The 24,448-nt window shown below is 42.6% G+C and overlaps 1 protein-coding gene across 3 annotated transcripts in view; it reads left to right on the plus strand.

Moving 5' to 3' along the window:
• The window catches only part of sfxn5b (sideroflexin 5b), a 36,586-nt gene extending 16,439 nt beyond the window's left edge, over nucleotides 1-20,147 (plus strand). The window contains exons 11-14 of one of the 3 annotated variants that reach the window (XM_061252606.1): nucleotides 2,594-2,803; nucleotides 3,396-3,481; nucleotides 9,158-9,275; nucleotides 17,127-20,147. In XM_061252606.1, coding sequence (XP_061108590.1) covers nucleotides 2,594-2,803; nucleotides 3,396-3,481; nucleotides 9,158-9,275; nucleotides 17,127-17,131 — 419 coding nt within the window. In that variant the 3' untranslated portion in view covers nucleotides 17,132-20,147. The remainder of the gene's footprint in view (nucleotides 1-2,593; nucleotides 2,804-3,395; nucleotides 3,482-9,157; nucleotides 9,276-17,126) is intronic. The other 2 variants (XM_061252607.1, XM_061252608.1) reach the window with 2 other exon arrangements.
• Nucleotides 20,148-24,448: the final 4,301 nt, after the last annotated feature.

Consider the following 24,448-nt stretch of genomic DNA (forward strand, 5'->3'; position numbering starts at 1 on the left):
TTGATTCTAGGCTTTTGATTGCCCAGAGTTGCGCTAATGACAGTCAAGGAAGGCATTATGAGGCTGTGAAATAAGAAAACAGAGAGATAGGCTAAGCAATAGGGTTTTCAAAATAAACTCTTTGGAACATCATTAATGGTAAGCTCAGTATTTGCAAAGAGCCTGGTAAGCTAAGGAAGACCTCTGCAGTTGATGACCGAAGAATAACGACAGATCAGAATCACTCTTCAAGAGAGATGCGTGGATGTGTCAGTGACTACTCTGCAGAAGGCTTCACAAACAGATTTACAGAGGCTATACTGCAAGATGCAAATCACTAGTAAGTTGTATAAACAGGATGGCCATGTGACAGCTTGCTAAAAAGTACCTCAAAGAGTCTGCAGAGTTCTGGAAAAAGGTCTTGTGACAGATGAGACCCAGATTGACTTGTGTCAGAGTGATGGCAAGAGAAAAGTTTGGAGGTTAAAATTAACTGCCCAAGAACCAAAGCACCCCCCTCATCTGTTAAACATGGTGGTGGGGGTGTTACAGTGTGGGCATGTATGTCTGCCACAGGTGCTGATTCACTTGCCTTCATTTATTGCCTGCTAATAGCAGCAGCGGAATGAATTCTGAAGTCAAATGTTCAAGTTCAATAAAATGCCCCCAAACTCATTGGACGGTGCTTCATCCTACAGCAAGGCAACGCTCCCAAACATCCACCAGTGCTCTCTTTCTTCTCTTTTTAATGATGTTCCAAACAGTTTGTTTTGGTAAGCCTATTGCTCGACCTATGTTTCTGACTGTTTTCAATGTCTCTGACTTTCTTATTTCTCAGCTTTATAATGGCTTCCTTGACTGTCATTGGCACACCTCCGGTCCTCATGTTCACAAACACAAGTAACAGACTCCAAAGGGAACAAACCTCACATTTATTGTTTAATTTCAAATCCAATGTGCTGGATGACAGAGCCAAGAATTTGTAACAAGAACATGAATTGTACCAACTGTCCAAATACATACAGACAGCACTGTAAAGAAGTAGTAGATTACTCATACTTGATTTGGGTACTTCTGCAGAGCAGTAGTGTTACAGCTGGTCATGGTATTGTCTGAAGAGATGTGTCTGAGGAAATGAGGCTTCAGTCTGTGATGGAAAATCGGCAGTGACGGTGAAGTTCTAAGAGGAATGGGGAGCTCACTCTGAGACATCCCCAGTATTACCATTTCCCCTGTCTGTCTTTTTCAGGGTGGCAGAGGCTGGTTTGAATAGACCCAACAATTTATATTGCTCTTTCAGTGTCTGCGACATTGAACTGCCTTGATCTGTGAGAATCCCTTTCGGGATTCCCACTTGGGAGAAAAAATCAAACCACACCTTCGCAATAGTTTTAGCAGATATATTGTGGAGGGGGTCTGCCTCCGGATATCATGTTGCATAATCTACTTTTTTTGAGTTGAGCACTCTCTTCTGGTGGCCCTCTGGCTTCCCACCCATTTCAAGATGTGGGAATGGGTGAGGGTGACATAATCAGCCAACATGTACTGGCCGGTATATTTTGTGCAGCTAACTTTGCCTCCCCCGAGAGCAAGGGTAGGAGGTGTAGCGCCCACTCTTCCCACAGGCTACTTGGACAAATGCCTCCAGGTTGACCTCTGGCTCCATCTTCTGTAATTTGACGTGGGCTAGGAGAGGGGTCGGGGTGGGACCAGATGTTTGCTCCTTCAGCAGCTCCGTCAGGACAGCTTGATCTGCAGCCTGACAGAGCCAGCTTTGCCTGGTGTTGGTTTTCCTGCAAGCGGAGAGCTTAATGTTGAGCTTCCCGCATTTTCGCCAGCTGCTTCACCATCTGCAGCAGTGGAGAGGTTTCCTCTTCTGAGAACTGTCTGTCCTGAGCTTCGGCACCAAAACTCCACACGTCGTGACACACCCCTGGGAGGACAGAAGAGCAGGACACAGGGAGATATGAAAATTCCGGATTCCACCAGCGTTTTATTACATTGGTGGAGCAGGGAGGACAGAAAAATAAACAAAATGTCTTCGCCTGCCCTCATGGGTTCTGGGCAAACATAATAAACTAAAATAAGAAAGGCAACATGAATAAAAACCCGAACGGTAGCTTTTCATCTTCACTTTTCATCTTGGATTTAATCTGGCTCCACGCACACAGCTCTGTCTCGTGATGTGACGGTACCCCGGTTTCAGCCACCTACTGTAGAAAAAAGCACACTTTAACCAGGAGGCGTGGTCCTTGGATTGCCCTGCTTCCTTCCCGCAAACCAACCCCAGCTGTCATGTTTTAGTTTCTTTAATTTAACTCATATCATATTTCTGTTGGACTATACATTGTGTCCATTAATTCCTCTGAAAGCTAAGGCCAATGCATGTGGAGAGCTGAGTTGACAAGGCAGATTTTTAAAATATTGCACATTGTGAACACCCTGTGTAATACATTTGTCTAGTTTTTAAACACTAAGATAAAAGGGCACTGCTACCCATGATTGGGTTGCAACATTGCGATGTCACTCCAAGGTTGTGCTTTTTTAATTGTGTAGCTTTGCTACCATATTATGTCATAGTGAATCTCTGAACCCAGATCTTGTCTTTACTCAGCTGGTGCCAACATCTGCAATGTGGGCCTTATGAGGCACAATGAGCTGGCAGAGGGCATTGATGTGCTGGATGGCAATGGCAACGTGGTGGGCTCCTCCAAGATCGCTGCCAAGCACGTGAGTGGCACTGGGGAGGGCCCAGCAGGCCAAGAGAGGGTCACCCCAGAATCTTCAGATGAGATTCTCTGCTTCTTAACTACAGGATGTTCTGGTTGGTAACAGGAGTTTGATGGTGTATTACAGTCCAGAGCAGTATTGTATTTGGCCATAGCCATATTTCAGAAACAGAAATTTGAACATTTCAGGTTCAACAGTTGGGATAGAGAACTTTCAATGTGAAAAATGTATTGCTGAGAAAAATGTAATACTAAGTATTATTGGCCACTGTTGGCTTGAACTCTTCAGGTTCCAGAGGTCTTGTGAGTGGATTATGTGCGGATTCTCATTGGCCAATCTGTAGGTGGTTCCGTGTATGATGTTTTTCTGATCTGGTGGGGACCGCGTAGTCTGTGTCATCATCAGATCGGTTGTCACAATCTGACCCCGTAAAGTGTAAAAGGGCATCCAGCTCCCAACATCATAACCCGTGAGAAAAAAAACGTACACCTGCCCTAAGGGGTGCAACTTCTAGATCAGGACAGGTTTCTAAAGCGCTACTGCCACAGCACCTTTAATGATTCAAATGTTTGGGCCAAAGCCATGCACATAACAAACCATGCTTACTACAATGGCACAGTTATTGACTTTTACCATTTATATTCAACAGGTTAACCTGACTTGTCTATGTTTGTTTCTCTTTTTAGGCACTTATAGAGACAGCTCTGACTCGAGTGGTGCTACCCATGCCAATTATGGTGTTCCCTCCCATGATAATGGCTTTCCTGGAAAAGTATGTTACATCCTCCGCATGTTTTTGTGTTGTTGACATGGATTAGTCCTGGTGCATCATTGTGACCCACACTGGGATTGAATCCTAACCCTGCCAGTGTCAACTGTAGTGGACACCAACCTGTGTCAGATACGTAACTGCTTAGGATTCCAATATTTTTCTCCACTTTACTTCATTCGGACCTATGAAATACTCTCAATAATTGCAAACCCCGCCGTCTTGTTTCTTCATGCTCCTAATTAGTCTGATTTGAGAGAGTGATATTTCAGATGTTCGGTGCCATCCAGGTATTTCACTTTGCTTCTGAAATGGTCAATGTAGAGGTTGTAGACATGGTAAAAATATTTGACTCATCTGGTCAGTTAGGCCTAAACACCAACAAAGTGAGTTCACAAGGCTAGCCAGCTAGCTCCTAACTACACAATAAAATGGCAGTGACAGTGTTAATGCCAGCTAGTTAACTAGCTAGCTAGCCTATAGTTAGGATTTTAAAAGTAGTTATACTTTGCTAGGTAGCTATGGGATATTTCTCATTAACATTACACATGAGAGCATACAATCTCGCTAGGAAAGGTAACTTAAAATGCAAATACCGTGTTGATGGCAGACAGATGACATTTGACTGAAAAAATTACATTACATTACAAGCATTTAGCGGACGCTCTTATCCAGAGCAATGTACAACGAAGTGCAGATCGAACACAGGGACAAGTGTGAAGAGGACCCTAGAGGACAGTACAGTTCCGACTCCTAACCCTTGAAGAATACATGAACTTATGAACTAGCATACCATGGTTAGCAGCTAGAATACCCTGAGTATATTTATGTATATTTATTTTATACTTTATTGCAGGATCTGTCAATTAATCAGACTAGTTTAAAAATTGTATGCTGTGTACCAACAGTTTGTGTGCAAGCTGTGTTGAAAGACTGATACAAGATACGTGGTCCCAAAGAGGACACATTCAACATGTGTTCGACAATAAATCATGCCAATACACTATACGGTGCACTACTCTAAGATTATGAATTCTTTGAGAGGTTTGAATCTCTGTCCAGCAAGGAGCACATGTTGTTTGATGTAGAGTAGACATTGTACATGTCTGTAGCATGTTGTCAGAGATCTGTGCTGATACCTTGATGGAGAGCAGGCTGATGCTAGCTTTAGGGCTGATCAATCTTTTGAGGCTTTCTGCAAATGCAAACATTTCAAGTTTTTTGTGATTAATTTATAGGTAGTGTAACACCCCCCTGCATTGAAGTATTTGTATGCCTGTGGCTCCTCCTGCAGGTGCAGCCAATCAGCCAATTGACAAAAATGTATAAAGCTGGTCGCCTCTTCAGTGCTGAGAGGAGACTTTGTGAAGATTCACATTTTAAAGGCTTTTTAAGACCTGTGTGTTTGAGACCTCTGTGTTTTATAGTTTTAAGTGTTTGGGGGCATGTTTAGTTTTTTTGTTTCGGTTGCAGTCTATTGTGTTGCCCAAATAATGTGGGAGAGGATAGGCCATAACAAATGGGGGCTCATCCGGGATTTTAACTCCCTGCGATGTGCGCAGACTCCCTGCGACTGCCTGATTCTGTATCCACGGTTTTGCGGTTTATTTTACCATATGCCACCAGAGTCATTTTTGTTTTGTTATGGTAGCCATTTTTAATCTTGCCTGTTTAATGAAAAAGAAAGAATGTACCTGATGGTTTTGTCTTTTTTTTGGGGTCTTTGAAGTGGGGGTGTTACATCTCCCTGTATTGGCGTGTGCCTGTGGCTGCCTCCTGCAGGTGCAGCTAATTAGCCAATTTACTGATTGCCAATTATGTGTAGCTGATTTCACCTGGCCGCAAATGAATAAAGCTGGTCTGCAGTGCTGAGAGGAGTCTTTGTGAAGACGTGTGTTTTTCAGACCTCAGTATTTTATAGTTTTAGTTTTTTTTTTTTTGGTGGCATTTTTTTTTGTTACAGTCCATTTTGTGGCAAAATAATTTGGCAGAGGTTGGTCTCATGGCAATACATACCTCTGAGCACTTTTTTGCGGAGCAAAGATTATGTTCTCACAGGTACACCTTTGCTGCAGTTTTGAGATCAGATGTTCACTGAGGATGCTAAAGGGGAGTTTCGACTTTAACGGAGGGCACGTTGCTCAGGGGAAGAGGTTGACAATTCCGCTGATTTGGCATCGTGGTTGAATTTATAATATAATGTGTGTGTGAGTGAGAGGGAGGGCATTCAAAAGTGGTTGAAGTGAACCGTCCTTTCCGATTACATCTGTACAGACGTGAGTTGTGTTCATGTTTGACAATTCAATTGCTCGGTGATTCGATTTCATGAGCACAATCAAGAATAATGTTTAAATATTTCTTAAAACAACAGGAAACTATATTCCTGGAAAATGCTTGTGAGGTTGTGACTGGGGCCTCTGTTTCCATATGTGAAAGCACAGTTTCATCCTCATTTGTAAACAGCTGCGGCCGTCTTTGTCTTTACCATCAGCACACTTCTCCCTGCACCCCAAGTATCTGTGCAGAAACAAGTGGCTATGCACTTTGTTGTACGTCGCTCTGGATAAGAGCGTCTGCCAAATGCCAATAATGTAATGTAATGTAATATTGCATTTCCATTTCATTGCGGTCATTGATTATATTTGAATATTTGAATTTTCCAAATGTTCTCTATGACTGGAAAACTAGTCTTTAAATTACCAGCACTGCCCCCAAACACCACACCCCCTGGAATCTAACCCTCTCCCCAGGAAATGAATGAAAGAGAGGTACAAAAAGAGGGAAGATGGGGTCAGGCCAGCCCTCTTTGGATTTGCCAGAAACTCTCCACAAGTAAGATGTTGTCTATAGCAACTGTTGCCATGTCAGTGGCGGAAACATTCCAAAGTCTTTTAAGGCTTGGGGTAGCTCGGTGGTAGATTTGGCAGAGTCTCAGTGACTGCACTGTGTGATTTTAATGAAGGTACCTTCTTTTCAGTGAGCTGTGGTTCCGGTCCTAGGGACATTGTATATCTCTATGCTTTCTGTTGATATGCTGACATTTATGGCTCAGGGAAATTGTTGCAGGGCAGCTTTGCCCTATAACAGTACCAGTTAAAAGGCCACGTACCAGTTACCTTATACACCGTATCTACAGATAATATATTTGGCACCTGACCATGTGACTCAGCAACTTCCTCTCTATTTGTGCTGGCAGCAACCAGGCCTTTGCACTTGCACATGCTCACCCATAAATACTGTACCCTGCTGTAAAATCCAGCTATGACCAATTTGAAATTACCAGCTACCAGCTGGTCAAACCATGTTGAGCAGGGAGCTGGTCTGAACTGGTAAACCAGCTAACCTAAACCTAGCTTGGGCTTTTTCAGCAGGATACAGCCTGACCCACCACACATATTCTTATTTACATACACATGCAACACATGATGATGGTGAGACCTGCTTTCACTCTTCTTTATTTCACTCACTTTTGTGGGCATTTCACTTTTCACATTATGCACATTGTACAAAAAGAGAAGGCATCCCAATTAAAGAACAGTGGCAGCACACATTAATTATCTTGCTCGTTATGTTAGCTCCTCATTATGTTCTGGCAGTGGTGTTGGTGACTTACATTGGAGCAAGCATTAGCTCAATCTGGGCCCAGGTGCGGGGAGGCATTCTAAAATTGTACATAGATGCTATGCTGTGCACAGAAGCAGCAGTACTGGAGTGTGGTTGTGGGTTGAATTGAGCTCAAAGGAAATCAATGGATTTGTAAGGTTTGTTCTCCACCCACATTCTGAATCCCAGACTCATTGCATTGCAGGAATTTGTTGTTTGAGGAAATCCAACGTAGGTACTTTACTGGTAGTTGGTATTTGGTTGAGACTGGAAAGACAAAGTGTTAGTGTCACTCTCTTGCTCATTTCAATGCTGTGGAGGGTCCAACGCGTCTCACGTGCACACATTTCCTGTCCATGGGTCAATGGACAGCTTTCTCCTAGTTTGGACTGTGAAAGCTGCACTGGTTTCAGTTTATTTTATGTTTCATACACACATTTATTGTTTCGGTAGCCACACCTAAACTGTACACATCTTGGGGTCTGAAGAGGTGGTTATAATCATACCATGAAATAAGCAACAATAGGGGGATCTCCAGAAGTATTCGTAACTAAATTGTGCTATTTTTGTTTGTTACAAATGTTACTCTCATGTGAATTCCCCTTTATTTTAAGGACTTTTTATACATAATGCTTCCTTGTTCAGATAAAATTGTTACTATCCCCTGCAGTTGTCCTTTGCAGAAAGTCTTAACTTTTGCCAAATCATAGTTGCAATGTGTTTATTTATGGTTATTCAACACTAATAAATGTTACTAAAGAAGCCAAGGAGGCCAGGTTGGCCATACCCCACACTAGATTACAATACTGTATCATGTCAATGGGAGTACTTATAGTGTAGTAAGATTGCTGCTTGTCCCTGGAAAAATGATTCTGGAAACCATTGCTATTATCATGGTTAACATATTTACCAATCTTGACTCATCACCAACAATGTATTTTGTAATGATTTATAATGCAGTTATTGCAGTGCAGCGTTCTCTTCCTGGTTTTAATATCTGAAACGTCCACAAAACATTCACAAAGGAAAGGGAGAGTAAAGTACTAACTTCTGTAATTTAGAAGATCAACAGGGTTCTCAAAAAGTGTCGAAAGCCTTTTCGCTTGGTCTCAAAGAGGCAGATTACGTGGGCTCAGAGTTTTATATTTAGCAACGTCATCCAATAATAATGCAAAAAGATACTCATGGAGCACTTTATTAGGAACACCTGTACATCTACTTATTCATGTGATTATCTAATCAGCCAATCATGTGGCAGCAGTGCAATGCATAAAATCATGCAGATATGGGTCAGGAGCTTCAGGTAATGTTCACATCAAAATGGGGAAAAGATGTGATCTAAGTGACTTTAGATCACATGGGATGATTGTTGGTGCCAGACAGGGTGGTTTGAGTATCTCAGAAACTGCTGATCTCCTGGGATTTTCACACACAACAGTCTCTAGAGTTTGCTGAGAATGGTGTGAACTTAAAACATCTAGTGAGCAGCAGTTCTGCAAGCAGAAATGCCTTGTTAATGTGAGAGGTGAGAGGAGAATGGCTGGAATGGTTAAAGCTGATGGGAAGGTGACATTAACGTGAATAACCACACATTACAACAGTGATATGCAGAAGAGCATCTCTGAACACACAATGCATCAAACCTTTAAGTGCTTACAGCAGCATAAAACTTGATAAGTCTAAGTCTAACTTTTAAAAAAACCTCATAAATAAGTTGAATAAATACACTCAGTGAGCACTTTATTAAGTATGTCATGTCATGTGGGAAATCGATTTACAAACAGCTCGGAAAATATAGTTTGATTCTAAAATATGCATACTTCAACCAAAGTTGCAATTTTTTTTACTTGAATCCGTATGGAACACAAACCGAAAGCTCAAGGCTGATATGAAAAGCTCAAAAACACGAAAAATATTTGTGTGGGCCTTTAACCATGTATAATAAAGCACTAATAATTGCAATAAACATCATAACAAAAAATATTGTTGGTGATTATGTATAATGCTGTTATTAGTGCCTATTAGTGCCGTTATTAGTAACATTGCTGTAGTAACTATTTTCTCTGTATGTTCCAGACTCCCTCTCCTGCAGACCCACAGGAGGCTGGTTCTGCCCGTACACAGTCTTGTGTGTCTGGTAGCGTTTGGCCTGTCTTTGCCTGTGGCCATCAGCCTCTTCCCGCAGATGTCCCAGGTAATAGGAGTTCTCCTCTTCCCTTACATACAACCTTACTGTGCTTTGGGTTTTATTTCTGTAAAAGGCCCACATTAATGAAGGAAGAACCATGATGGTCATTTGCTGGACCTGTTGGATTTAGACATATGCTAAAACAAATTAGGAAATTATTACGAACCATGTGATATGACTTGATTCGTTTTGAGCAGAATGCTGTTGATTCCTATTGAAAGCACTTCCCGTGTGTAATGTTGTGGTCCCTATGGAATTGAAATCCAGCAGACTTGCCTGTGTTGTCTATTCCTCTCTGCTTGTGAGTGAGATTGATGGTGACTTTGGTCCTGTCACCCTCCTGGCAGGCTGAAGTGCCTGAGGGACTGATTGGAGACTGCACTTCTTGGTACAGGAGCAGCCATCTTAGCTCCATATGTCTTTCCTGGTATCACAGTAACATTTTAAGACATGGTTGTTCAAATCACTTTTTCTCATGAATACTGCTGGTTGAGTATGTAAAGATTGTATCATCCACTTGCGCTGTATTAGCACAAAATGGAAAACTGATGAAGCTCTCATCCAGACCAACTTAAATAAATTATGTTTTTAATATAAATAAACCCCTCCAAGGAATCGCCACCTTAACGTGGTGGAGGGGTTTGTGTGTCCCGGTGATCCTGGGAGCTAGGTTGTCGGGGGCACTGTTAGCCCCCAGTAGGGTCTCCCAAGGCAAATTGGTCCCGGGGGAGGGGCCGGACTAAGAGCGATTCAAAGACTCCCATGATGCCACACAACGACCCAGTTACCTCACCCGGAAAAGGGAAACCGGGGCCCCCTGCTAGAGCCAGACCCGGGAGGGGAGCTCATTGGCGAGCGTCTGGTGGCTGGGCCTTATCCCATGGGGCCCGGCCGGGCACAGCCCGAACAGGTCACGTGGGGTCGCCACCCTGTGGGCTCACCACCTGCAGGGGTCGGCATCGGAGTCGGGTGCTTTGCCCAACGGGCAGTAGGCAAAGGCGGGGATCCGGGCGTGCTGATCCTCGGTGTCGCAGACTGGTTCTGGGGACGTGGAACGTCACCTCTCTGGTGGGGAAGGAACCGGAGCTAGTGCGGGAGGCGGAGCGGTACCAACTAGATATAGTTGGGCTCACCTCCACGCACAGTACTGGTTCCGGAACCAAACTCCTGGAGAGGGGCTGGACTCTGTTCTTTTCTGGAGTTGCTCAAGGTGAGAGGCGCCGGGCGGGTGTGGGGATACTCACTTATGCACCAAACGGCAGTTCAGAGTATCCGGCCTTCTTGGAGTCACTGGGCGGCATCCTGGAAAGGGTGCCACCCGGAGACTCCATAGTTCTGCTGGACGACTTCAACACTTACGTGGGCAATGACGGAGAAACCTGGAGGGGGGTGATTGGGAGGAATGGTCTGCCTGATCTGAACCCAAGCGGTGTTTTGTTATTGGACTTCTGTGCTGGTCATGGATTGTCGATAACAAACACCATGTTCGAGCATAGGGTAGCTCATAAGTGTATTTGGTACCAGAGCACCTTAGGCCAAAGATCGATGATCGACTTTGTGGTCGTATCATCAGACCTGCAGCCGTATGTCTTGGACACTCGGGTGAAGAGAGGAGCAGAGCTGTCAACTGATCACCACCTGGTGGTGAGTTGGATCAAGTGGTCGGGGAGGCTGCCGGACAAACCCGGTAAACCCAAAAGTGTAGTGAGGGTGAACTGGGAACGTCTGGCGGAGGCCCCTATTCGCGAGGTCTTCAACTCCCACCTCCGGAGGAACTTCTCACGCATCCCGGGGGAAGCTGGGGACATGGAGTCTGAGTGGGCCATGTTCAAAGCCTCCATTGCAGAGGCGGCAAGCAGGAGCTGTGGCCAGAAGGTCATCGGTGCCTGTCGGGGTGGCAACCCAAGAACCCGCTGGTGGACACCAGCGGTGAGGGAGGCCGTCAAGCTGAAGAAGGAGGCCTTTCGGGCTTGGCTGGCCCGGGGGTCCCCTGAAGCAGCAGACAGGTACCGGGTGGCCAGAAGGGCTGCGGCTTCGGCAGTCACTGAAGCAAAAACCCGGGTATGGGAGGAGTTCGGGGAGGCTATGGAGAAGGACTTTCGGTTGGCCTCGAGGAAGTTCTGGCAAACCATCCGACGACTCAGAAAGGGAAAGCAGGGCTCAGGCTGTTTTCAGCAGGGGAGGAGAACTGCTGACCCGGACTGGGGATATTGTCAGGCGGTGGAAAGAGCACTTTGAGGAGCTCCTGAACCCGAACAACACGTCCTCTGTGGAAGAGGCAGAGCCCGAGGACTCGGGGGAATCTGCACCTATATCCCTGGCAGAAGTTGCTGAGGTAGTCAAAAAGCTCCTCAGTGGCAAGTCGCCGGGTGTAGATGAGATTCGCCCTGAGATGCTGAAGGCTCTGGACATTGTTGGGCTGTCTTAGCTGACACGCCTCTTCAGTGTCGCGTGGAGGTCGGGGACAGTACCTGTAGAGTGGCAGACCGGGGTGGTGGTCCCCATTTTCAAGAAGGGGGACCGGAGGGTGTGCTCCAATTACCGGGGTATCGCACTCCTCAGCCTCCCTGGGAAAGCTTACTCTAGGGTGCTGGAAAGGAGGCTCCGACCGACGGTCGAACCTCGGATTCAGGAGGAGCAATGTGGCTTCCGTCCTGGTCGTGGAACAGTGGACCAGCTCTTTACATTGGCAGGGTTGCTGGCGGGGTCATGGGAGTTTGCCCATCCAGTCCACATGTGCTTTGTGGACTTGGAGAAGGCTTTCGACCGTGTCCCCTGGGGAACCCTGTGGGGTATACTGCGGGAGTATGGGGTACCGGGGCCGTTGTTACGAGCCATCAGGTCCCTGTATAACCAAAGTGAGAGCTGTGTCCGCATTCTCGGCACAAAGTCAAACACGTTTCCTGTGGGTGTTGGACTCCGCCAAGGTTGCCCCTTGTCACCGGTCCTGTTTGTGGTTTTCATGAACAGGATCTCAAGGATCGCAGCCGAGGTGAGGAGAGTGTCCGGGTTGGTGACCTCAGAATCGCATCTCTGCTTTTTGCGGATGATGTGGTTCTGCTGGCTTCATCGGACCGTGACCTTCAGCACACACTGGAGCGGTTTGCAGCCGAGTGTGAAGCGGCCGGGATGAGAGTCAGCACCTCCAAGTCCGAGGCCATGGTTCTCTGCCGGAAAACGGTGGATTGCTCCCTCCGGGTTGGGAACGAGTCTTTGCCCCAAGCGAAGGAGTTCAAGTATCTCGGGGTCTTGTTCACGAGTGAGGGTAGAAGGGAGCGTGAGATCGACAGGCGGATCGGTGCAGCGTCAGCAGTAATGCAGGCGTTGCACCGGACCGTTGTGGTGAAGAGGGAGCTGAGCCGGAAGGCGAAGCTCTCGATTTACTGGTCGATCTACGTCCCAACCCTCACCTATGGTCACGAGCTTTGGGTAGTGACCGAAAGAACGAGATCGCGTATACAAGCGGCTGAAATGAGCTTCCTCCGTCCGGTGGCCAGACTCAGCCTTAGAGATAGGGTGAGGAGCTCGGACATCCGGAGGGAGCTCGGAGTAGAGCCGCTGCTCCTTCGCGTCGAAAGAAGCCAATTGAGGTGGTTCAGGCATCTGATCAGGATGCCTCCCGGGCGCCTCCCTTTGGAGGTTTTCCGGGCTCGTCCAACTGGGCGGAGACCCCGAGGGAGACCCAGAGCCTGCTGGAGAGATTATATATCTCTCCTGGCCAGAGAACGCCTCGGGATCCCCCAGGAGGAGCTAGAATGCGTTGCTGGGGAGAGGGACGCCTGGAATACCCGGCTTTGCCTACTGCCACCGCCACCCGACTCCGGATAAGCGGGTGATGATGGATGGATGGATGGAATATAAATAAAGATAGTGTCCAACTGTCCATTCATACAGCTGGGTACTGTATAAATCTAGGTTCAGAACCTTGCTCAAAGTACAGAATTGTCCAACCTGAGAATTGAACCTGCAACCTGGAGGTCCAGAGCCCTAATTATATATTATATTATATTCCAGGCTTATTATACTACAACTATAATATATGGCCATTACATCCCTGATTTTAGTACCAATAAAATTTAATTTAAAGTAGCTGATTCAGTTCAGTGTAGATTAACTGTACCAAAATGCTTATGTTATTTCTATTCTTCTAATTTGGAACACAAGGTAAAACTGTCTTTATTACTGATACCGTATGTTGCAGTCTTCATCACTGTCATTTGTGTCAGTTGTATTTGTTAAATAATTTCCAAATAGAAGATAAATACAGAGTTGGTTGCTTGATTTCACAGACTGTTGTCTCTCTCACTCTGTCTTGGTGCACCACAAGAACTGAACCTAACAGATGTAGTTGAATTGGTGTGTTTTTAGTCTGCAGAGTCTGGGGAATAACACATGACCCAGATAACTGAGGAGGTTTAAGAGAGACTTTCAACCCCTCCCCCAGCCCTTCCTGTTAAATATTTCACCCAGTTCAGCCGCCTTCTACCTGTCTGTCACTCCTCCATGCTCCATGTTTCTTTGCCCCTCCAAACTATACCCCCCCATTTCTCCTCTCCCTGCCTCCAACCATTTTCCACCTTCTTCTCCTCCCCTTTTTAATTATACATTGTTAAATTCCCCTGAAAGATCTGTTTCAAACGTGTATATGTCATATCGTGGAAGCTAGTGTTGTTCTGTTTCAGCTTGTCTTTAAGTCAGAAAAACAAATTTAAAGACCATAGCAGTTGAGCACCACTTGAACAGATAAAGTTGCACTGTCCAAATGTTTAAGGGAATCAGTTTCCTCAAACCATTTGACAATTATTCCCATGTTGTACAGTGGGGTGCAAAAATGTGAGGTTTAAATGTCTATTACAATGAATCTGTGCATGATCAAAAGCAAACCTGACCTTAAGTTAAACATGGGCTTTTAACTTTTTTATTCTGTTTATAAATTATTAAAAAGGCCCTGCACAAAAGTTTGGTAACCATTTTGGATTATTCTTTGTTACTTTTTAAAAGATAATTACTAAGGGTCAGACCCTTGGTGATTTACTTGTTAGGGCTTTGATAATTGAGGTGAGTATAATTCCAGGGCTGAACTTTTCATTCTGAAGTAACTCCATGCCTTCTAAAATATCCAACTGCAGTGGCTGTTCTGTCTGGTGTTAACAACCATGGGTTCCACTAAACAGTTGTCCAAGGATTTCAGAATGAGGATGGTTAATTTCCTCAAGGAGCAGAAGGCTACAAAAAACTCTCAATGTTTCAAACTACCTATTTCCACTGTCAGAAGAATTATTAGAAAATGTAAGATAAATGGAACAGTTGAAGTCAAGGTAAGGTCTGGAATACCAAAAAAGATTTCAGATAGAATGGCCGAGACCTGGTGAGAAATTCTCAGAAGAAACCACACATCACTGAAAAGGAGCTGCAAAAAGGAGTAGCAGGCACAGGTCTAGCTGTTCAAAGGACAACAATACAACATACTTTGAACAACAAAGACATGCATGACAGAGTTGCAAGAAAGACCTCTTGCAACCTCAGCACAAAATTAAGTGTCAAAAGAAAAAAAAAAGAACATTCAGAAGCCTGAAGCCTTTTGGAACAATGTGCTTTGGACTGACAAAACCTAAATTTAACTTTTTGGGCACCACCAAAGGTATACTTGGAGAAAAAATGTTGAAGCCTTTGTAGAGGATAACACCTTGCGAACTGTTAAGCATGGAGCTGGATCCTTTATACTTTGCGGTTGTGTGGCAGCTGAGGGCACAGGAAATATTGTGCGAGTGGAAGGAAGAATGGATTCCACCAAATATCAAGAAATTCTAGAGGTTAATGTTCAAGGGTCAGTCCAGACCTTGACATTGAGGAGAGATTGGGTATTCCAGGAAGACAATGATCCAAAGCATACCTCAAAATCAGCCATGAAGTACCTCCAGAAAGATGGATGAAGGTTTTAGAATCCCCAGACTTGAATATTATTGAAAAATGCCGTACATGCAAGGAGGCCAATTAATATTTCTGAGCTAGAGGTGTTCTCCCAGGAAGAATCAATCAATTGTCCAAAACCGAGAATTGAAAGACCCAGCTGGCTACCGGAGGAGTTTACAAGCTGTTATAGTTGCCCAAGGAGGAGTTTGGGAACCTGACAGGGTTCCCAAACTTTTGCATAGGGCCTTTCCTTTTTTTATTATTTTGAAATTAAAAAAACGAAAATAAAAAATAATCTTGCTTTTAAATTTGAAGAAATGTTTAATGTTTAATGTTGTACCTATTAGAGGTCAGGTTCACTTCTGTTCACTCATTGGAAAAGGCTTTTTGACCAGGGGTGCCCAATGTTTTTCACATCACTCTATCATTATATTTTGTCCCTGTGCATGCAGTTGAAATATTTTTTAATAGTTTTAGACTGAGCAGTAGGTGTATATTTGTGTTTGTTTGTGCATTGGAGGGGCATGGGTTGGTGGTGGCATGGGGGTAGAGATTTGCACTATTACTTAAACAAGCAGGAGATCATAACTGTGCACTATGATCCACTCAACACACACGCTGGACAAACACAAGGCATTATGGCAAAAACAGAGAGAATGTGGTAAATAGTAAAATCCAACAAGGTGCTCTTTGGAACAAGGGTGATGAGAATGATGAGAAAAGGATGGTGACCATGGCACTCTTGATATGGATGCATTAAAAAGCCTTTATTATATGGCTAATGTATAGGCAAGAAATTAAAAACACATACCTACGCGTTATGGCACTCAGTCCTTCATCAGGGTGAATAAGCAGAGGTGAGGCACAGTCAGGTGTATTTGTTCACCCGTGACACTTTAGCTCATTACCATAAATAGCGCCGATATCCAATGCACAGGGGAAGCCCAACATACTCATATACATCTTACATAAAACATGAGACAAAGAGAAAAGTGTAGCATGGGAAAATCGTCTAACATAAATGAAAATCAATCAAATACAAAATCTCTTGTCCCCGTCAACAGAGCCAATCAAAATACAAAAAAGTGGAGTAATCTGTTTCCTCATTAAGCCCTGGAAATACTGTAGCTTTCAGCTGAAAAATCCATAAAGTTTCCCGTCATACAAGACGTTTCAGACGGTCTCTTCCCCTCTGAGAGGTGCGGACCTCTTCAATGGCCATGGCTTTCAATGAATCAGGGCTGCAGTGGCCAGCCATTAGCCTTATAATAAAGGCTTTTTAACGCATCCATATCAATGTGCCTTGGTCGCCATCCTTTTCTCATCACAAGGCATTATGGTATTGAGTATTAAGTAATTGAGAGATAACAGGAAAATTGTTGCTTGTCAGTGCCAAGCTGAGTCATATGAAATCTTCACTGTGTCTAGGAGGTCGACAGGGGTAATGGATAACTCTGGAAGGGGAGGGGAATTTCTGAGATGTCAGACTGATTTATGCAGAAACTAGGATAAGTTCCAATTTTGTGAGTCAACCAAGCTTTAAAATGGTGCTCAGACCTTTTATTCCCATTTAGCTGCAATGCCAGTGACTATGAGCAAAAATGGGGAAGAAATGCATCTGTGTAGTTGAATTTCGGTGAAAATGTTTTGTGTCTTTGACTATGATTGTTTTGGTGGTTGTTTTATGTGTTTTCTATGGAATGTAAAGTTCACAGCCATCTATAAAACCAGCACTGTACTCTGAAGACAATTGGACTGAATTCAATTAAAATTTTACTTTTGCCTACAAATCTGTGGTCCTGGTTGCAGGACCAAGGGTTTAGAGCAAATAAAATCAACTGTCTTGTCATTTAAAAGCGATGAATCCCTGATTTTACTTTTGAATACACAACAATTACATCCATAAAATGCTTAAAATGACAACGCGTCTTTTTTTTTCAACAGATTGAGGTGTCCCAGCTAGAGCCAGAGATCGCCAAGGCAACAGACAGCAAGGTTGTCACCTACAACAAGGGTCTGTAGCCAATGGCAGCGGAGACATGAAAGGAGGATGCGAAACATGAGGGAATCTTGCACTTTTGTTATGCAGTCAAGGTCTTCCCATCAGCTACCACCAGGTGGCGATACTCCCAACATGATCCTTTTTTAATGTAGCATAGACACAGAAAGGCAGATACCGTAGAGTTTATGACAGTGTTATCTGGTGTTGTGTGAAGTGGGCAAAACCACTGAGGAGGAATAATCAACAATGGAATAAGTCCTATGATTTTGCATTTGGGGGAAGCCCTGGTGTATTAGTGTGGGGAAACAGTAACAGTTTCAATCAGCTGGGCATAGACCACTGAGGGATGTAACTGACCAAGTGTTAACAGTCGCACTCTAAAGAATGCTTACAGTAAGTAACTGGACTGTAACACATTAATAACTTTTGTTAGTATTTTCCTTTAGTGATTGGCAGAAATGCTCCTGAGTTTGTCTTCCCATCATTAACTTTCCTTTTATTTCAGCTCATGCTGAAATCAGTGTTTTTAAGTTATTGCATGCCATGTGGTGTCCAGGGGTCAAGAAAGCTTGGATCTTACACATAAGACTCCTGTTCAAATCCATGCAAACCATTTTCCCTATCCCTGATTGTGAACCCTGATTGTGCAAGCCTCACGCAAATGCACACATGCTCTCACATTCTTACATGAATGCACACTCCCTTAAATTCACGTGCTGACAATCAGACACATTTAAATACACACTAAATCACGTGAACAAAATCGCCACCTTTACGTGTGTACACACTGTAAAGGTCAACACCCCTACCCAAACAATTTTACCGCAACACTCGTTTGACATAACTATGCAAAAACCATACAGTTCTGCTCACCAGAAGTGCCCCTAGGCTAACACTGCCAACTGCTCCAGGCTCCAAAACTGAGCCCTGAATGAAGCTTGCTATGTCATATTTTTTATTTGCAACAATAATTTCACATGGCTGCACATAACTAATTTACTGTACGAGGTACAGATACAGAAATCCCACCAAAATAGTTTGGAAAATACCTACAGTTGTGTTCAAAATAATAGCAGTCCAACATGACTTACCAGATCAATCACTGTTTTTGGTAGAAAATATATTACTACATGGCAAATAATTTACCAGTTGGTGTAGTAGAGTCATAGAAAACAAACAGACCCAACATTCATGATACACATGCTCCTGAGTCTGTGTAATTGAATAATTAATTGAAAGAGGCGTGTTCAAAATAATAGCAGTGTGGAGTTCAATTAGTGAGGTCATTCATTCTGTGAAAAAACAGGTGTGAATCAGGTGGCCCTTATTTAAGGATGAAGCCAGCACGTTTGCATGCATTTCTCTCTGAGAACCTGAAAATGGGTCGTTCCAGACATTGGTCAAAAGAACAGCGTACTTTGATTAAAACGTTGATTGGAGAGGGAGAAACGTATAAAGAAGTGGAGAAAATAATAGGCTGCTCGGCTAAAATGATCTCCAATGCTTTAAAATGGAAAGCAAAACCAGAGAGACGTGGAAGAAAACGAAAGACTACCATTCGAATGGATCGAAGAATAGCCAGAATGGCAAAGACTCAGCCAATGATCAGCTCCAGGGTGATCAAAGACAGTCTGAAGTTACCGGTGAGTACTGTGACAATTAGAAGATGCCTGTGTGAAGCTAATCTATCGGCAAGAAGCCACCGCAAAGTCCCACTGTTAAAAAAAAAAAAAAAGACACGTGCTGAAGAGGATACAATTTGCCAAAGAACACATCAACTGGCCTAAAGAGAAATGGAGAAACATTTTGTGGACTGATGAAAGTAAGATTGTTCTTTTTGGGTCCAAGGGACGCAGGCAGTTTGTCAGACGACCACCAAACACTGAATTCAAGCCACAGTACACTCTGAAGACAGTGAAGCATGGTGGTGCAAGCATCATGATATGGGGATGTTTCTCTTACTATGGTGTCAGGCCTATTTATCGCATACAAGGGATCATGGATCAGTTTGCCTATATCAAAATACTTGAAGAGGTCATGTTGCCTTATGCCGAAGAGGAAATGCCCTTGAAATGGGTGTTTCAACAAGACAACGACCCCAAACACACCAGTAAGCGAGCAGCATCTTGGTTCCAGACCAACAAAATTAAAGTTATGGAGTGGCCAGCCCAATCCCCGGACCTTAATCCGATTGAAAACTTGTGGGGTGACATCAAAAATGCTGTTTCTGAGGCAAAACCAAGAAATGCAGAGGAATTGTGGAATGTTGTCAAATCATCCTGGGCTGAAATACCTGTTCATAGGTGCCAGAAGTTGGTCGATTCAACACAGATGTGAAGCAGTTCTCAGAAACCGTGGTTATACAACTAAATATTAGTTTAGTGATTCACAGGAATGCTAAATCCTGAAGATTTTTCAGTTTATACAGTAAATATTTGAGTTTGTAAAGAAAAATGCAGACACTGCAATTTTTTTGAACAGCCCAATATTCATTTTTCTTCATTTTCTGTAAAGTAATTAAAAAATGGACACATTTTTCTTCATGTTTTGATTTAGGATATAATGTGCAGTGTTCCCAATGCATCGAAATAAAAACTATTATAAGGATTTTGAGCTTTACTCACATTTTTAAACACACTGCTATTATTTTGAACACAACTGTACAAATGTGACTTTAATATTAAATAGAATTAAATATCTGCTGATATGAACATAACATTTTTTTAATATTAACTATAGTGTGATAATGTTCAGTATATGATTTGTCAGACACATTATGAAATGTCCTGATTTCATTCTGTTGAACTGAGTCAACGTTTCTTGCTTTCTCATTTAATATCAAAAGTGGACGTGCACTTTGTGTTTAAACAAACTTCTCTTCCTGCATTAAAGATATTTGATATGAATTAACATATGGACTGAATGCTTAAAAATGTTGAATAATAATATATTTATACACAGTTTTCCAGTGTGTCATTGACGTCATTTAGGTCTTGTATGCTGAAACGTGAAAATGGCTCTACATTTCTGTACTTATATGTGCAATTTCAAGAGAATACAATTGCCGTAGTGACAGTTCAACAGCTTATTCATTTTTGCAGATGCACCATCTTGGCCTTTCTGAAACTTACTGTCTTCTAGGAAGATGAAATCTGTTGCTGCATGAGCATGATTTTCTCTGTGTACCTACTCAAATACATATATAAAATAATAGAATAATGCAAGAATAGAAAAGTAAAACAGACTGCTTAAACTGTGAGGAATTTGTACTCAGGATTGTGCATGTGTTTGTGCCTACATATACACTGTTCCAACATATTGAAAAAACACTGACAGTTGTGTTACTGTCATATCATGCCTGCAGTTGTCTCAGTAAAATCAGTCATATAGGAGCACTGACCAATTAACGTGTGGACAAAGGTTATGAACAGTTTGTGTACCAAATACTGAGGCAAGAAGCTAATGAAGAAAAACCCCAAACATCTGTCCGATAGAGCGGAAACACTCTTCAGGAGGCAGGGGTGGATGTGTCAGTGACTAATGTCCTTCAACGACTTAAACAAATTTATAGAGGCTACATTGCAAGATGCAAACCACTAGTTGGCAGCAACACAGGGTGGCCAGGTTACAGTTTGCTAAGAAGTACCTAAAAGTTCCTGCAGCGTTCTGGAATAAGATCTTGTGGACAGAAGAGATCAAAATCCACTTGTATCAGGGTAATGGCAAGAGCAAAGTGCAAACTATATTAATGTGAATAGAGAAGTATCTGATATAATTTCTTTATTCAGTTCATAGCAGGTCAGTCAGGCAATGGTCAGATATGAGCAGACGGGAATATCACAGGTGACAAAGTTTGTGGTGATTAATACAGGTGAGGGTTCGAAACCGGGCTACCAGACACAACAGAGGTAATCAAAGCTGGAGTCAAAGTCACAGGCAAGAGTTTGTAAACCGGCAAGCAGTCAAATCGGGCAGAGGTACAAAACAAATTCCAAAAGGCAACAAACAAAAGTCCAATCCAAACCCGAAAACAGCCGTTCTAACACAGATAGAAGGGAAATCCAGAAGAGGTGGTCAGGTTAAACGAAACTGGTCAATACACAGGTAAGTCAGATGGAAAAACCGCTGGAATGAATAAACGAAGCAGACAGAAGTGGGTTTAAATAGGCAGATTACAAGGTGTTATGACTAACAGGTGGGTAACATAGAATCAGGAAACAATGAACCGGTGAAACGAATAATGACAGAAAACAACTACGGTAAGCAAAGTGGATTACAGAAGGCAAAAACGCAGGGAGCCGTCACGGAAATGAAAGCGCATGATTGTAAATCTTGATTTGTGCTTTTATTATTCCATTAATTCATATGTTATTTTGATTTAGAGTGGTAAAAGCCAACTGAATGTTATAATCATTCATATAATATAGGCGCATTAGTTAGGCACATCACTTTATGTTTCTCCACCAGGACAATCAGCTGAAAAATCAAATCATCACAACATTTTCTCATCATTTCTCGGTCATTTCTTTAAATTGCCTGAAATTAATTTAATTAGTCCTTATAAGGTATTTTAGGGGTTCGGAGTTTACATGTTCTCTCTGTGTGCGTGTGGGTTTCCTTCGGGTACTCCGGTTTCCTCCCACAGTCCAAAGACATGCAGGTTAGGCTGATTGGAGAGACTAAATTGCCCGTAGGTATGAGTGTGTGAGGGAATGGTGTGTGTGCCCTGTGATGCACTGGCGACCTGTCCAGGGTGTATTCCTGCCTTTCGGCCAATGTATGCTGGGATAGGCTCCAGCCCCCCTGCAACCCTGTTCAGAATAAGCAGGTTAAGATAATGGAAGGATGGATGGTATTCATCAACATACACATGTCTACTCCTGTTTGATAAATCCGGTGGAATTTGTTAGTTTGTTCATACATTTGCACATGGAGTCACGAAAATATTGATAAATGATGAATTCATGAATTAGCTTGTTTTGCAAATAATTCCATCCAGACATATTTATGGAACCAAATATCCCACCTGGTTATGAAACTACGACTGTTTTCTGACTAACTTTGAAGTTTATTTTATAATCCGTTCAGCCATTTTCGGGAAAACAATATTTTTGCCAGGACTATACCAAAGCGAAGGCTGTCTTTACATTACATTACATTACTTGGCATTTAGCAGACGCTCTTATCCAGAGCGACGTACAACAAAGTGCAAAGTCTTAGAACTACTTCTTATTGCTATTGCATTGGTAGGTCATTTCAGTAGCAATCTAATGTAAAACATGGTAAGCTTGTTGTATCCTACCCTTTCCAACAAGGTATAATGTGTCATATTGAGGCGACAGTTTAGGAATATTGCTACATTCACATAGCAGAATGAATATACAGACTTGAGTAATTATAGGATTTGGAGTTGCTATAGATAAGTCTGTAATTGTACTGGTTTACCTAATTTTGAAATAATGTTACATATTAAATATGATGCCGGTTGGTTATAAAGCATTATGGTGAGTAATCATTTTTGTAAAGCTGTTTTAACACTTTGGGCATGCTTTATAAAAATATACACTCATAAATGTGCATTGTACTGTACCTTGATTGAATACAGCTGTTTCTGTTTAAAAATATATTCCAATATGGACCGGAAGTAAAATGTTCATCTTCTGTTTGTAATTGTCTCAATATAAATATAATATTTGACAGTGAAGCCCTATTGAAGTCTGCATAAGGCAATTAGGAGTGAGAGTATTTACAGATACAGTATATTGGAAATTTGATATTAGGCTATCCCAAGAAGCATTTAAATCTGTACCGCAGCAACTGATTTGATGTTTTGTTGAATATTAAGATTCATTGAAGGTAGTATATCAAAGTTATTTTAAAAAGAAAACTAATTTAGATTTTAGAACTGGTTCTATAATTTTGTGTCACATATTGGCAATGTTGGTTTTAATCAAGGCTGTGATTATGATTTTCACTTGCTCAATGATACTGATCAATACAAAAGCACAAAAAGACTCCATAGTAGTAATTTAACTCTTCACAACTGCAATTGTACTTTATTTAATTTTTGGATAATACATTTTTTATTTTTTTTAGGATGGCTTTTCAATGTATAGTCAACAACATAACTGGATATAATAGTCTACCCCATTTGACAGGTGCAGGGAATGCAGAAAAGTGATTATGTGTCCAATATAAAGCCAAAAGAGAAAGTTGAGAAGACCTTGCTTTGAAGTCGTTTCGACAATAACATTTCAACCCCATTTCTGTCACGATTCTGGCTGCCTGCTTCAGCTATTTTCCGGGGAATTACCTCTTGGAGTCGCTAGAGGGCCATTTTGGTAATCAGTTTCACTTTGGCCATCAGTGGCACTCAGGTAATAAGTACCCTCGTGCTGACGGTTGACTCCAATTGTCTTCCGGGTGTGGTCTGTTGGTTGTTGTTTACGTTCCTTGTTTCCTTGACTCGGGGCTTTGACTCATGGCTTTCAGTTTCATCTGTGCACATATGTGACGCAACGCCATGAATAGCGTATCTTTGCGTAGCTCTCTTTTTTCTTTTTTTAATTTGATGTGAGACCAGAAGATCAGAGCTACCAAATTAGGTATCATTTGTCTGGATTACATTACATTACATTACATTACATTACATTATTGGCATTTGGCAGACGCTCTTATCCAGAGCGACGTACAACAAAGTGCATACCCATAACCAGGGATAAGTTAGCTGAAAGACCCTACAGGGAAGTATAATTTCAACTGCTAACTGTACAACAAAGATAAGGACGAGGGCCAATTTCTTTTTCTTTTCTTTTTTTCTTTTTTTGAACAAAGAAACAAACAGAGCAAAAGTGACCAAAGTTAACTATCCAAACACTGCTTACCTAGCCAACTAAAAATACCGATACACAAAGCAAGTCACAGAGACAACAATTAAGGTTCACAGTGTTGGGAGACAGACAAATTTGTGTATTGGACCACTTCACATATACATGGTAATGACCCCTATCAGTTTCAAGGTTCCCCCTCTGGGGATTTTCCATTGGACTCCAGGGGGGAGCGGGGCAAGGCCTCGCAACCATTAAGGATTTGAATGGCCCAATCCGAGGTGCTCGGGATAGGCGCAATGCCTTACCACCAATCAGAGGTTACACTTGGATTTGTAGACATATTTGAATATATGCAAATGTAATCCTTTAAAACATCCCAAACACCATTGCTCTTTGGAACATTTTCCTGATTGTAATAAACTTTCCTGTTTTCT

Source organism: Conger conger, chromosome 8 (genome assembly GCF_963514075.1).
Source record: "Conger conger chromosome 8, fConCon1.1, whole genome shotgun sequence".
Classification (NCBI taxonomy): domain Eukaryota; kingdom Metazoa; phylum Chordata; class Actinopteri; order Anguilliformes; family Congridae; genus Conger; species Conger conger.